The following is a 14,643-nucleotide window of genomic DNA, read 5'->3' as shown; positions in this document are numbered from 1 at the left end:
GCTCCACAACAAGAGAAGTCACCTCAATGAGAAGCCCGCGTACTGCAACGAAGAGTAGTCCCTGCTCACCACAACTAGAGAAAGCCCACGTGCAGCAATGAAGACCCAATGCAGCCAAAAAGAAAAAAAAATTTTTTTAATACAATTTTGAAAGGTTACTTTCAATTTACAATTATTACAAAATATTGGCTATAGTCCCTGTGTTGTACAATACATCCTTAAGCCTATCTTATACTCAGTAGTTTGTAGTTCTCCCCTCTCACCCCCCTCACTGGTAACCACTAGTTTGTTCTCTCTCTGTATCTGTGAGTCTGCTTCCTTTTTGTTATATTCACTAGTTTGTTGCATTTTTTAGATTCCACATATAAGTGATATCATACAGTATTTGCCTTTCTCTGTCTGACTTATTTCACTTAGCATAATGCCCTCCAAGTTCCTCCATGTTGCTGCAAATGGCAAAATTTTGTTCTTTTTTAAAGCTGAGTAGTGTTCCATGCAACTAATACTCTTAATAGTGAAAGACTGAATGTTTTCCCCCTAAGATCAAGAACAATGCAAGGATGTCTACTCTCACCACTCTTATTCAATATTATAATGAAGGTCCCAGTCAGTATGATAAGGCAATATTAACATTAAATATCTGTAATAAGCAAAAGATACATATTGTAATCCCTAAAGCAAACACACACACACACACACACACACACACACACAGCACGCACAAAAACCCCACAGACAAGTGAAATGTATCGATAAAAGGATGGAAAATTCTAATCGTAAGCCAGGTGAAATGGCTATACTAATATCAGCAAAGCAGACTTCAAGACAGAGAGTATCACCAGAAATAAAGAGTAATATTTTATAATAATAAGGGGTTAATACCTCAGAAATACATAATTATAAATGTGAATGTACCTAACAATAGATTCAAAATCCATGAAGCAAAAGCTGACAGAACTAAAGGAAGAAAAAAAACATTTATAATCTTAGAAATTTTTAAAGACTCTCTTAGACAAAACATTTTAAGAATATAGAAATCTGTAGCCAATATTTTATAATAACTGTAAATGGAATGTAACCTTTAAAAATTGTATAAAAAAAGAATATAGAAATCTGAAGTGTACCATCAATCACCTCACCTTTTTGACATGTATAGAAAGCTACACTCAATACCTATAGCATATATATTCTTTACTAGTACACAGAAAAGTTTAGCAGGATACAGCATCTGCTGAGGTATAAATAAATCAATCTCAAATTTCAAAGAACTGAAATCTTACAAAAGATACTCTCTAAATTAGAAATCAATAACCATAAGATATCTAGAAAAGGACCACATATTTAGAAATTATATTTTAAACATTTTTAATAATCCATGGATCAAAGAAGAAATTACCAGGGAAAATAAAAACGAATTATCACTTTGAATGAAGTGATAATTAAAATACAATGTGTCAAAATCTGTGGAATGTAGCTACAGTTGTACTTTGAGAGAAATACAGGTCATTAAATGTTTATGGCAGAGAAGAAAAAAAAGGCTAAAAAACAATGATCTGGGACTTCCCTGGTGGCACAGTGGATAAGACTCCATGCTCCCAATGCAGGGGGCCCAGGTTCGATCCCTGGTCAGGGAAGTAGATCCCACATGCATGCCACAACTAAGAGTTCACCTGCCGTAACTAAGGAGCCTGCAAGCTGCAACTAAGAAGCCCACGTGCCACAACTAAGGAGCCCATGAGTCACAACTAAGGAGGCTGCCTGCCACAACAAAGATCTGGTGCAACCAAATAAATGAATAAATAAATAAACATTAAAAACAAAAAAGACAAAAAAAAAAAACCAAACAATGATCTAAGTTTCCACCTAACAATATGAGCAAAGTAAATCCACAATAAGTAGAAAGGAAAAATAATAAAGAACAGGAAACAATGAAATAGAAAACAATAATTAAAGAAAATTACCAAAGCTAACAGCTGGCTATTTAAAATGATTAATAGGGACTTCCCTGTTGGTGCACAGAGGTTAAGAATCTGCCTGCCAGGGCTTCCCTGGTGGCGCAGTGGTTGAGAGTCTGCCTGCCAGTGCAGGGGACACGGGTTCGAGCCCTGGTCTGGGAGGATCCTGCATGCCACGGAGCAGCTGGGCCCGTGTGCCACAGCTGCTGAGCCTGCACGTCTGGAGCCTGTGCTCCGCGACAAGAGAGGCCGCGATGGTAAGAGGCCCGTGCACCGCGATGAGGAGTGGCCCCCACTTGCCGCAGCTGGGGAGGGCCCTCGAACAGAGACGAAGACACAACACAGCCAAAAATATAAATAAATAAATAAATAAATAAATTAAAAAAAAAAAAAAGAATCTGCCTGCCAATGCAGAGGACACAGGTTCGAGCCCTGGTCCAGGAATATCCCACATGTCGCGGAGCAACTAAGCCCATGAGCCACAACTACTGAGCCTGCGTGCCACAACTACTGAAGCCCGTGTGCCTCAAGCCCATGCTCCACAACAAGAGAAGCCACCACAATGAGAAGCCCACGCACTGCAACGAAGAGTAGCCCTCGCTCGCCGCAACTAGAGAAAGCCCATGTGCAGCAACGAAGACCCAACGCAGTCAAAAATAAATAAATAAATAAATAAATTTGTAAATAAAATAAAATGATTAATAAACTTAATAAGCCCCTAGAAAGAATGGACTAGAATAAAACAGAATAAACCCAAATTACCACATTAGAAATGAAAGCATGGATATCACTCAGATTCTACAGACATCAAAAGGATAATTTATCATGAACAATTTTATGTCAATACATTTAACAATTCAGATGAAATAAAGTCCTTCAAAAACACAAGTTACCAAGACTGACACAAGATCAAATGGATACTATGAACAGACTTGTATGAGAGAAACTGGATTTATCTATCCCTACATAGTGGTTTCTTGGGGCCAGAAGTGAAAACATGGGTTTTCTGTAAGTGAGCACAAGGGATCTTTCTGGGGTGATGGAAATGTTCTAAAACTGGACTGTGGTGATGGTTCTGTAGATCTGTAAATTTATAAAAATCATGTAATTGGACACTTAAGTTGGTGAATTTTATGGTATATAAATTATAGCTCAATAAAAGTATTTAAAAAACCCACAACTCTCTACAAAGAAAACACTAGATCCAGACAGTTTCAGTTATGAATTATACCAGACATTTAAGGAAGAAATTTTCTTTTAGAAAATACATGATAGAATTTCCCAACTCATTATGTAAGGCCAGTATAATTCTGCTATTAAAAGCTAACAAAGTGGGCTTCCCTGGTGGCGCAGTGGTTGAGAATCTGCCTGCCAATGCAGGGGACATGGGTTCGAGCCCTGGTCTGGGAAGATCCCACATGCCGTGGAGCAGCTGGGCCTGTGAGCCACAATTACTGAACCTGCGCGTCTGGAGCCTGTGCTCCGCAACAAGAGAGGCCGTGATAGTGAGAGGCCCACGCACCGCGATGAAGAGTGGCCCCCTCTTGCCACAACGAGAGAAAGCGCTCGCACAGAAACGAAGACCCAACACAGCCATAAAATAAATAAATAAATAAAATTAAAAGCTAACAAAGGGACTTCCCTGGTGGCGCAGTGGTTAAGAACCTGCCTGCCAATGCAGGGGACACGGGTTCAAGCCCTGGTCTGGGAAGATCCCACATGCCGCAGAGCAACTAAGCCCATGAGCCACAACTACTGAGCCTGCGCTCTAGAGCCCGCAAACCACAACTACTGAGGCCCGCGCGCCTAGAGCGTGTGCTCTGCAACAGAGAAGCCACAGCAATGATAAGCCCGCGCACCACAACGAACAGTAGCCCCCGCTCACGGCAACTAAAGAAAGCCTGTGCTCAGCAACAAAGACCCAAAGCCAAAGATAGATAGATATATAGATAGATAGATAGATAAATAAATAAAGATTTTAAAAAGCTAACAAAGAAGATGGCAGAGTAGAAGGACGTGCACTCACTCCCTCTTGCGAGAGCACTGGAATCACAACTAACCGCTGAACAATCATCGACAGGGAGACACTGGAACTCACCAAAAAAGATAGCCCACATCCAAAGACAATGGAGAAGCCACAATGAGACAGTAGGAGGGGCGTAATCACAATAAAATCAAATCCCATAACTGCTGGGTGGGTGACTCACAAACTGGAGAACACTTATACCACAGAAGTCCACCCACTGGAGTGAAGGTTCTGAGCCCCACGTCAGGCTTCCCAACCTGGGGGTCCGGCAACAGGAGGAGAAATTCCTAGAGAATCAGACTTTGAAGGCTAGTGGAATTTGACTGAGGGACTTTGACAGGACTGGGGGAAACAAAGACTCCACTCTTGGAGGGCACACACAAAGTAGTGTGTGCATCGGGACCCAGGGGAAGGAGCAGTGACCCCATGGGAGACTGAACGAGACCTACCTCCTAGTGTTGGAGGGTCTCCTGCAGAGGCGGGGTGTGGCTGTGGCTCACTGTGGAGACAAGCACACTGGCAGCAGAAGTTCTGGGAAGTACTCCTTGGCGTGAGCCCTCCCAGAGTCCACCATTAGCCCCACCAAAGAGCCGGGTAGCCTCCAGTGCTGGATGGCCTCAGGCCAAACAACCAACAGTGAGGGAACCCAACCCCACCCATTAGCAGACAAGTGGATTAAAGTTTTACTGAGCTCTGCCCACCAGAGCAACAACCAGCTCTACCCACCACCAGTCCCCCCCCATCGGGAAGCTTGCACAAGCCTCTTAGATAGGCTCATCCACCAGAGGGCAGACAGCAGAAGCAAGAAGAACTACAATCCTGCAGCCTGTGGAACAAAAACCACATTCACAGAAAGATAAACAAAATGAAAAGGCAGAGGACTTTGTACCAGATGAAGAAACAAGATAAAACCCCAGAAAAACAACTAAATGAAGTGGAGATAGGCAACCTTCCAGAAAAAGAATTCAGAATAATGATAGTGAAGATGATCCAGGACCTCGGAAAAAGAATGGAGGCAAAGATCGAGAAGATGCAAGAAATGTTTAACAAAGACCTAGAAGAATTAAAGAACAAACACCTAGAAAAATTAAAGAACAAACAAACAGAGATGAACAATACAATAACCGAAATGAAAAATACACTAGAAGTAATCTACAGCACAATAACTGGGGCAGAAGAACGGATAAGTGACCTGGAAGACACAATGGTGGACTTCACTGCCATGGAATAGAATAAAGAAAAAAGAATGAAAAGAAATGACGACAGCCTAAGAGACCTCTGGGACAACATTAAATGCAACAACATTCGCATTATAGGGGTCCCAGAAGGAGAAGAGAGAGAGAAAGGACCTGAGAAAATATTTGAAGAGATTATAGTCAAAAACTTCCATAACACGGGAAAGGAAATACCCACCCAAGTCCAGGAAGCAGAGAGTCCCAGGCAGGGTAAACCGAAGGAGAAACACACCGAGACACACAGTAATCGAACTGACAAAAAGTAAAGACAAAGAAAAATTACTGAAAGCAACAAGGGAAAAATGACAAATAACATACAAGGGAACTCCCATAAGGTTAACAGCTGATTTCTCAGCAGAAACTCTACAAGCCAGAAAGGAGTGGCACGATATATTTAAAGTGATGAAAGGGAAGAACCTACAACGAAGATTACTCTACCCTGCAAGAATCTCATTCAGATTCAACGGAGAAATCAAAAGCTTTACAGACAAGCAAAAACTAAGGGAATTCAGCACCACCAAACCAGCTGTACAACAAATGGTATAGGAACTTCTCTAAGTGGGAAACACAAGAGAAGAAAAGGACCTACAAAAACAAACCCATAACAATGAAGAAAATGGTCATAGGAACATACATATCAATAATTACCTTAAACGTGAATGGATTAAATGCTCCAACCAAAAGACACAGGCTCACTGAATGAATACAAAAATAAGACCCATGTATATGCTGTCTACAAGAGACCCATTTCAGACCTAGGGACACATACAGACTGAAAGTGAGGGGACGGAAAGAGATATTCCATACAAATGGAAATCAAAAGAAAGCTGGGGTAGCAATACTCATATCAGATAAAACAGACTTTAAAATAAAGAATGTTACAAGACACAAGGAAGGACACTACATAATGATCAAGGGATCAATCCAAGAAGAAGATATAACAATTATAAATATATATGCACCCAACATAGGAGCACCTCAATACATAAGGCAACTGCTAACAGCTAAAAAAGAGGAAATCGACAGTGACACAATAATACTGGGGGACTTTAACACCTCACTTACACCAATGGACAGATCATCCACACAGAAAATTAATAAGGAAACACAAACTGCAAATGACACAATAGACCAGATAGATTTAATTGATATTTATAGGACATTCCATCCCAAAACAGCAGATTACAGTTTCTTCTCAAGTGCACACAGAACATTCTCCAGGATAGATCACACCTTGGGTCACAAATCAAGCCTCGGTAAATTTAAGAAAACTGAAAGCATGTCAAGCATCTTTTCTGACCACAACGCTATGAGATTAGAAATCAATTATAGGGAAAAAAACATAAAAAATAGAAACACATGGAGGCTAAACAATACATTACTAAGTAACCAAGAGATCACTGAAGAAATCAAAGAGGAAATCAAAAAACACTTAGAACAAATGACAATGAAAACACAATGATCCAAAACCTATGGGATGCAGCAAAAGCAGTTCTAAGGGGGAAGTTTATAGCAATACAAGCCTACCTCAAAAACAAGAAATATCTCAAATAAACAATCTAACCATACACCTAAAGGAACGAGAGAAAGAAGAACAAACAAAACCCAAAGTTAGTGGAAAGAAAGAAATCATAAACATCAGAGCAGAAATAAATGAAAGAGAAACAAAGAAAACAAGAGCAAAGATCAATGAAACTAAAAGCTGGTTCTTTGAGAAGATAAACAAAATTGATAAACCTTTAGCCAGACTCATCAAGAAAAAGAGGGAGAGGACTCAAATCAATAAAATTAGAAATGAAAAAGGAGAAGTTACAACGGACACCACAGAAATACAAAGCATCATAAAAGACTACTACAAGCAACTCTGCCAATAAGATGGACAACTGGGAAGAAATGGACAAATTCTTAGAAAGGTATAACCTTCCAAGACTGAACCAGGAAGAAATAGAAAATATGAACAGACCAATCAGAAGTAATGAAATTGAAACTGTGATTAAAAACCTTCCAACAAACAAAAGTCCAGGATCAGATGGCTTCACAGGTGAATTCTATCAAACATTTAGAGACGAGCTAATACCCATCCTTCTCAAACTCTTCCAAAAATTTGCAGAGGAAGGAACACTCCCAAACTCATTCTATGAGGCCACCATCACCCTGATACCAAAACCAGACAAAGACACTACAAAAAAAGAAAATTACAGACCAATATCACTGATGAATATAGATGCAAAAATCCTCAACAAAATACTAGCAAACAGAATCCAACAACACATTAAAAGGATCATACACCATGATCATGTGGGATTTATCCCAGGGATGCAAGGATTCTTCAATATACACAAATCAATCAATGTGATGCACCATTTTAAGAAACTGAAGAATAAAAACCATACGATCATCTCAATAGATGCAGAAAAAGCTTTTGACAAAATTCAACACCGATTTATGAAAAAAACTCTCTAGAAAGTGGGCATAGAGGCAACCTACCTCAACATCATTAAGGCCACATACGACAAACCCACAGCAAACATCATTCTCAATGGTGAAAAACTGAAAGCATTTCCTCTAAGAGCAGGAACAAGACAAGGATGGCCACTCTTGCCACTATTATTCAACATAGTTTTGGGAGTCCTAGCCACGGCAATCAGAGAAGGAAAAGAAATAAAAGGAATACAAACTGGAAAAGAAGTAAAACTGTCACTGTTTGCAGATGACATGATACTATACATAGAGAATCCTAAAGATGCCAGCAGAAAACAACTAGAGCTAATCAATGAATTTGGTAAAGTTGCAGGATACAAGATTAATGTACAGAAATCTCTTGCATTCTTATACACTAACAACGAAAGATCAGAAAGAGAAATTAAAGAAACAATCCCATTCACCATTGCAACAAAAAGAATAAAATACCTAGGAATAAACCTACCTAAGAAGGTAAAACACCTGTACTCAGAAAACTATAAGACACTGATGAAAGAAATCAAAGATGACACAAAACAGATGGACAGATATACCATGTTCTTGGATTGGAAGAATCAATATTGTGAAGATGACTCTACTACCCAAAGCAATCTACAGATTCAATGCAATCCCTATCAAATTACCAGTGGCATGTTTTACAGAACTAGAACAAAAAATCATAAAATTTGTATGGAGACACAGAAGACCCCGAATAGCCAAAGCAGTCCTGAGGGAAAAAAACGGAGCTGGAGGAATCAGACTCCCTGACTTCAGACTATACTACAAAGCTACAGTAATGAAGACAATATGGTACTGGCACAAAGACAGAAATATAGATCAATGGAACAGGATAGAAAGCCCACAGATAAACCCACACACCAATGGTCAACTAATCTATGACAAAGGGGGCAAGGATATACAATACAGAAAAGACAGTCTCTTCAATAAGTGGTGCTGGGAAAACTGGACAGCTACACGTAAAAGAATGAAATTAGAACACTCCCTAACACCATACACAAAAATAAACTTAAAATGGATTAGAGACCTAAATGTAAGACTGGACACTATAAAACTCTTAGAGGAAAACATAGGCAGAACACTCTTTCACATAAATCACAGCAAGATCTTTTCTGATCCACCTCCTAGATTAATGGAAATAAAAACAAAAATAAACAAATGGGACCTAATGAAACCTTAAAGCTTTTGCAAAGCAAAGGAAACAAGAAACATGACGAAAAGACAACCCTCACAATGGGAGAAAATATCTGCAAACAAATCAACGGATAAAGGATTAATCTCCAAAATATATAAACAGGTCATGCAGCTCGATATTAAAAAAACAAACAACCCAATCCAAAAATGGGCAGAAGACCTAAATAGACATTTCTCCAAAGAAGACATACAGATGGCCAAGAAGCCCATGAAAAGCTGCTCAACATCACTAATTATTAGAGAAATGCAAATCAAAACTACAATGAGGTATCACCTCACACCAATCTGAAGGGGCACCATCAGAAAATCTACAAACAACAAATGCTGGGGAGGGTGTGGAGAAAAGGGAACCCTCTTGCACTGTTGGTGGGAATGTAAATTGGTACAGCCACTATGGAGAACAGTATGGCGGTTCCTTAAAAAACTAAAAATAGAATTACCATATGACCCAGCAATCCCACTACTGGGCATATACCCAGAGAAAAACATAATTCAAAAAGACACATGCACCCCAATGTTCATTGCAGCACTATTTATAATAGTCAGGTCATAGAAGCAACCTAAATGCCCGTCGACAGACGAATGGATAAAGAAGATGTGGTACATATATACAATGGAATATTACTCAGCCATAAAAAGGAACGGAATTGGGTCATTTGTAGAGATGTGGATGGATCTAGAGACTGTTATACAGAGTGAAGTAAGTCAGAAAGAGAAAACAAATATCGTATATTAACGTGTATATATGGAACCTCGAAAAATGGTACAGATGAACCGGTTTGCAGGGCAGAAATAGAGAGACAGATGTAGAGAACAAATGTATGGACACCAACGGGGGAAAGTGGCAGGGGGTGGGTGGTGGGATGAACTGGGAGATTGGGATTGATATGTATAATATGTATAAAATAGATAACTAATAAGAACCTGCTGTATAAAAAAATAAATTAAATAAAATTCAAAAATTCAAAAAAAAAGCTAACAAAAACTTCACTAAGAAAGGAAACTATAAACCAACATCATTCATAAACATAGATGCAAAAGTCCTTAATCTATGAGCTAATTGAATTCAGAAGTGTATTAAAAGGATAATACATCATAACCAAGTAGGGTCTATTCCAAAAATGCACGGTTGATTTACTATTGGAAAATCCAATGTTATATACCATATCACACTACATATTATATAACTGCATTGATATAAGCTCAGTTCTAGAATAGGCAAAACTAATTTGATGTAAAATCTAAATCTAATATCAAAAGAAAAAAGGAACAATAGTCGCCTGGGGTGGATAGGAGAGACTGACTGGCACAGGACAGGAGGGAACTTTCTGGAGACTTGAAAATGTTCTATATTGTGATAGGGTTGTGGGTTTTACATGAATATACATAATTGCATTTGCTACATTTCAGTATATATAAACCTTACCAAAAAAATTTTTTAAGTAACAATAACAGTGGGAAAATGGGGAATGGGTAGAAGTATATGAAACAAAATAAGAGAGTACTGTTAAGTGCTGAAGCTGGGTGAAGGGTCATGGGAGTTCATTATACTATTCTGTTTTGGGGTTTGTTTTAATTTACGTAATAAAAACAAAAACAAAACAAAACGTAGAGTTTTTAGTTGAGAAGAAGATATATGAGTCAAAATGTTTCGTAGTTCCCCACCATTACCAATAAAAAGTTACTGTAATTTCCTGTTGCAATTAAGAGGTGCAGTCACTAGTATTACAATGAATAGTACTTGCCTATACTTTGTGTCCAAGCCAAAGCAAAGAGATTGGTTAGGAGGACTTGCTACTACACACTCTATGAAGAACTAGTAAAATTCATTAGGAATATGAACTCTCAAGAAGAACTTAATAGCTTGCTTTGAATATCTGAAGCACTATCACTATTTAGTTTGTTCAGTCAAGAGCCATAAATAAAAATAGTGGATGGAAGTTTCAGGAAGAGTTTTCAGCTCTATATTTTTATTATATCTGGCCGTGCCATGCGGCATGCGGGATCTTAACTCCCCGCTAGGAACTGAACCCGTGCCCCCTGCAGTGGAAGCTCGGAGTCTTAACCACTGGACCAGCAGGAACGTCTGTGTTTTCAGCTCTATAAAAAGAAGAACAATGATCTCTCCAAAAAACAAAGGGGCTGCCTTTGGAGATAACTTCCCTATTTGTGGAAATGTTCAAATATAAGTAGGAGATTTGTACACTGGCAACAATCACAAGAAGAAAACAGCTATTGAGGTTCCTTCTAGTACAGAGATTTTGCAGTTCTCTGAACTATTTTCTCTTCTTTTGATCTAAATTCAAAGAGAGAAGTGCAGGGCTTTGTGGGAATGTCTTTTAAAAAGAATTCACTAGGTGGGTGGGGGGAACTGAGGAGATGTTTAAGGGTACAAACTTGCAACTAGTAGATAAGTCCCGGACATCTAACGTACAACATAGTGATTATAGACAACAATACTGTATTATAAACTTACAAGTTGCTAAGAGACTAAAAAAAATAAAGTAAAATAATTCAGCCAGAATGCAGTGTCATGATAAAAGCTGTAATACAGCCACAAACCCCAAACTTAGTATTCTGGCATATATGGTTATGAGCAGCATGCATAGAAATTTTTGGAAATTATCACAAAAATGAATGGTCTTAGATTCTGGGCTGAACTGAAAATTTCTAGATTAATCTTTCTTGTTAAAGTAATAAGACAAATTATAAAATCAATCACAACATGCAGCCCTGACCCAGGTACTGTGTCTTCTTTCCTCAAAGAATACTGATTATTGTGTTCCCTCCTCTGATCTAAGTACTGTGGAGAAATCAAAGTATAAGACACAAACCTTATCCCAAGGAAAATTACAATTTAACTACAAAGGCAAGACACGCCTGAAAACAAACCGTCACCACATAGCGGTACTTGGTTAAGTGCCAGAAGAGAGTACAGATAAGACATACTGTGAAATGGAAAGAACATTCTACTGGGGGTGGTTTCAGCAGGCTGCCTTGAGGTTAAGGAACTCAGAATGAAAGAATTTAGACAGGAATAAAAATGTAATGGGAGGGAGGCAGGCACTTCCAGGGCAGGAGAACAGGGTAAAGCAAGCATTGTGATGTAGTAACTTGAAAATCAACCTAAATTTTGTCTCCAGAGAATCCCCAGTATCCCTTCAGTGCCTTTGTCTAGCTCTCCTATCAATTTCTTCTCAAACCTTTAGATCAGTGGTTCCCAAAGTGAGGTCCTTGGACAAGCAGCATCATCAACTATCTGGGAACTTCAACTGCAAATTCTGAGGCCCCATCCCAGATCTAATGAGTCAGAAGTGGGCAGAGGGAGGGAATGGAGCGGCAATCTGTGTTTGAACAAGTCCTTCAGGTGATTCTGATGCCCGTTCAAGTTTGAAAACCTTTGCTCTAGGACTACCTGATAAGCACAACCCTCCGCGCAGGAAACTGATGACGTTCTGAGTGCCTAAGTGAGCCACTTCGCTGGGTGCAGGAAGGGAGTTGATAGCAGGTCCCAGCCCTCTAAGAGTTCAGTCTCTGGCCCAATCTCGCTTTCTCCTCCAGTACCCCTTGTTCCAATCACTATCCTCTATGCCATCGCCTCCCGTATTACTTTACCCTCACAGGGCCCCTCCGTCGCCCTACCTCAGACTCAGAGGGGACGTGGTGCCGGCAGGGAGGAGAACTGCCCAAGGAGACAGGAATAGATGTAGCGCTTGCCCGGAGCCCGCCCAACAGGAGTAAAACGCCTCGGACCCATAAAGAACCGCTCCACTGCCACCGGCTCGGGCTCCGGCCTGAAGCCGAGGAGCTCGCTCTTCCACCCGTCTCGGCCGCCATCTTCAGGCCGAGCGTCGTTACCATGGAGTACGTGACGCCTCCGCGCCCATCGCCAGCCCCGCCCCTCGCCTCTCGAGGCAGGTGGAGGGACTTGGCGGTGGAAAGGTGCTTTTTGATTGGCTAGCGTCACCCATAAGAAGTTCACCGCGGAAGACGAGAGTTGCATCACGTCCATCGCGTCTCATTCGCGCGAAGCCGGCCAATAAACGCCACTTGGCGGCCCACGTGAGTTGGGCTGTGGGAAGACTAGTGGGCGCTGTTGGTAATGGGATGATACGTCGGTGTCCTTACTGAGGCAGTTTTTCACTTTTTAATTCAGTTATTCACCGAAAAGATATGCACTCACTAGGTGCCAGGTGCTTAGACATATAAATACATGCAAAACCTTTTATGGTTAGCTCTCTGTATAAAAGGTAAATGGAATGTAATTTTCATTTTTACTTATCCTGAGTCACCAATTCTAGACCTACTTTTTAAAAAAATTTAAGTGTAGTTGATTTACAGTATCGTGTTAGACCCACTTAATTAAAGTCATTTTCTGTAAAATCAAATGTGTTCTTTACTATTCAACCCCATCCCTTAACTTCTATGAATGTAAGAATTGCAACTGCATTAACCCCGGAGACTAGGTAGACCCTTGCCATTAAGGCAACTACCTTAAAAACTGAGCCGTGAGGAACTATAAGAAATTGGAAATTGGGACAAATCTCCTTGTGGCCCATGAAACAAAGAATTAAAACCAGGAACTGAAAGCACCGAGCTGTAACAGTCATTCCAGGAACTGAATATTGTAAATTACTATGCTAGGAACTGTAGTAGAAAAAAAAAAAAAGAACAGAAAATCCCCAAGAATTTACAATTCATTGGTGAAGATAATGTACTTAAAAAAAAAAAAAATGGTTGGGGCATTTTACCAGTAGACTCATTAGATGTGTCTATCATCCCACAACTAGTGGAAGCTGGGATGTCAAACAAAATTTATCACTTTATAACGTACTGTCTACACAAAACCACAAAGAAATTGTGGATTGTGAGTAAAGAATGGTACCGGTCATCTTCAGTTTCCTAGGGGTAAAGGCAGTGTCATGCTGGTGGAGGGGCAGTTTCAATAGTCTAAAGGACAAGATGCTAGCCGTTTTAAGTTCATTTCTGTGAAACATTCAACTCCTCCAATGTAACTTTGGCTTGAGGACTGCCTTTGCACTGACCAAACCTCGCTATGGGAGCAGAAAAGCGTAATACAGGCTCTCACTCCCCCCACCCAACCGTCTCCTAGTCCCCCAACTTTGTAAATGCACTGTTACCCGTTCAGCAACCAAAGCTAGGAAGTTAGTTTTGAAGACTCCTCTCTACAATCAATTGGTTTAAACATTCGGTTAATGTTTAGTCTGCTCTATTAAAGTACTCAAATATCTCAGTTAAGACTGCAAAGCCTACCTGGTTTTCCCTTCCTTCAGTTTATGCTGGGTTGCCACAGGGATCTTTCTAAAATATGAATCTTGTCACCTGTCACTCAAGCTCTTCAGTAACACTCTAATACAAGAATATTGTTATAACTTCCCTGGTGGTCCAGACTCAGTGTTTCCACTGCAGGGGGGAAGGGTTCCATCCCTGGTCGGGGAACTAAGATCCCCGACATGTCATGGGCAGCGTAGCCAAAAAAAAAAATAAAGACTATTGTCTAAAATCCTGGCAGCTGGTAGTTTTCTAGACTTACTTTCCAATTACTTCCAATTGGTTTCAGTCACTACATAACCCAGTTAAATTGTTCAAGTGCCTTCTGCTTTCGCAATGTTTGTGCCATTTTCCTTTTCTGAAGTACCACCCCCAAGCATCTCTTCCTCTATTCGATGATCCCCAAGAGTACATCTACTTAACTGGCACAACAAAGTAGTTACCTTTAGTTTATGTTGGCTGT

The 14,643-nt window shown here is 40.1% G+C and overlaps 1 protein-coding gene across 1 annotated transcript in view; it reads right to left on the bottom strand.

Annotated features, from left to right (window-relative positions):
- LOC118894005 (leishmanolysin-like peptidase) overlaps window positions 1-12,749 on the bottom strand; it is a 45,533-nt gene extending 32,784 nt beyond the window's left edge. The window contains 1 exon segment of the mRNA XM_036849674.1: window positions 12,531-12,749. Coding sequence (XP_036705569.1) covers window positions 12,531-12,749 — 219 coding nt within the window.
- Window positions 12,750-14,643: the final 1,894 nt, after the last annotated feature.

This window comes from Balaenoptera musculus, chromosome 4 (genome assembly GCF_009873245.2).
Source record: "Balaenoptera musculus isolate JJ_BM4_2016_0621 chromosome 4, mBalMus1.pri.v3, whole genome shotgun sequence".
Lineage (NCBI taxonomy): Eukaryota > Metazoa > Chordata > Mammalia > Artiodactyla > Balaenopteridae > Balaenoptera > Balaenoptera musculus.
Note: the sequence above shows the minus strand (reverse complement) of the source record. Positions and strands in the feature narration are given on the sequence as shown.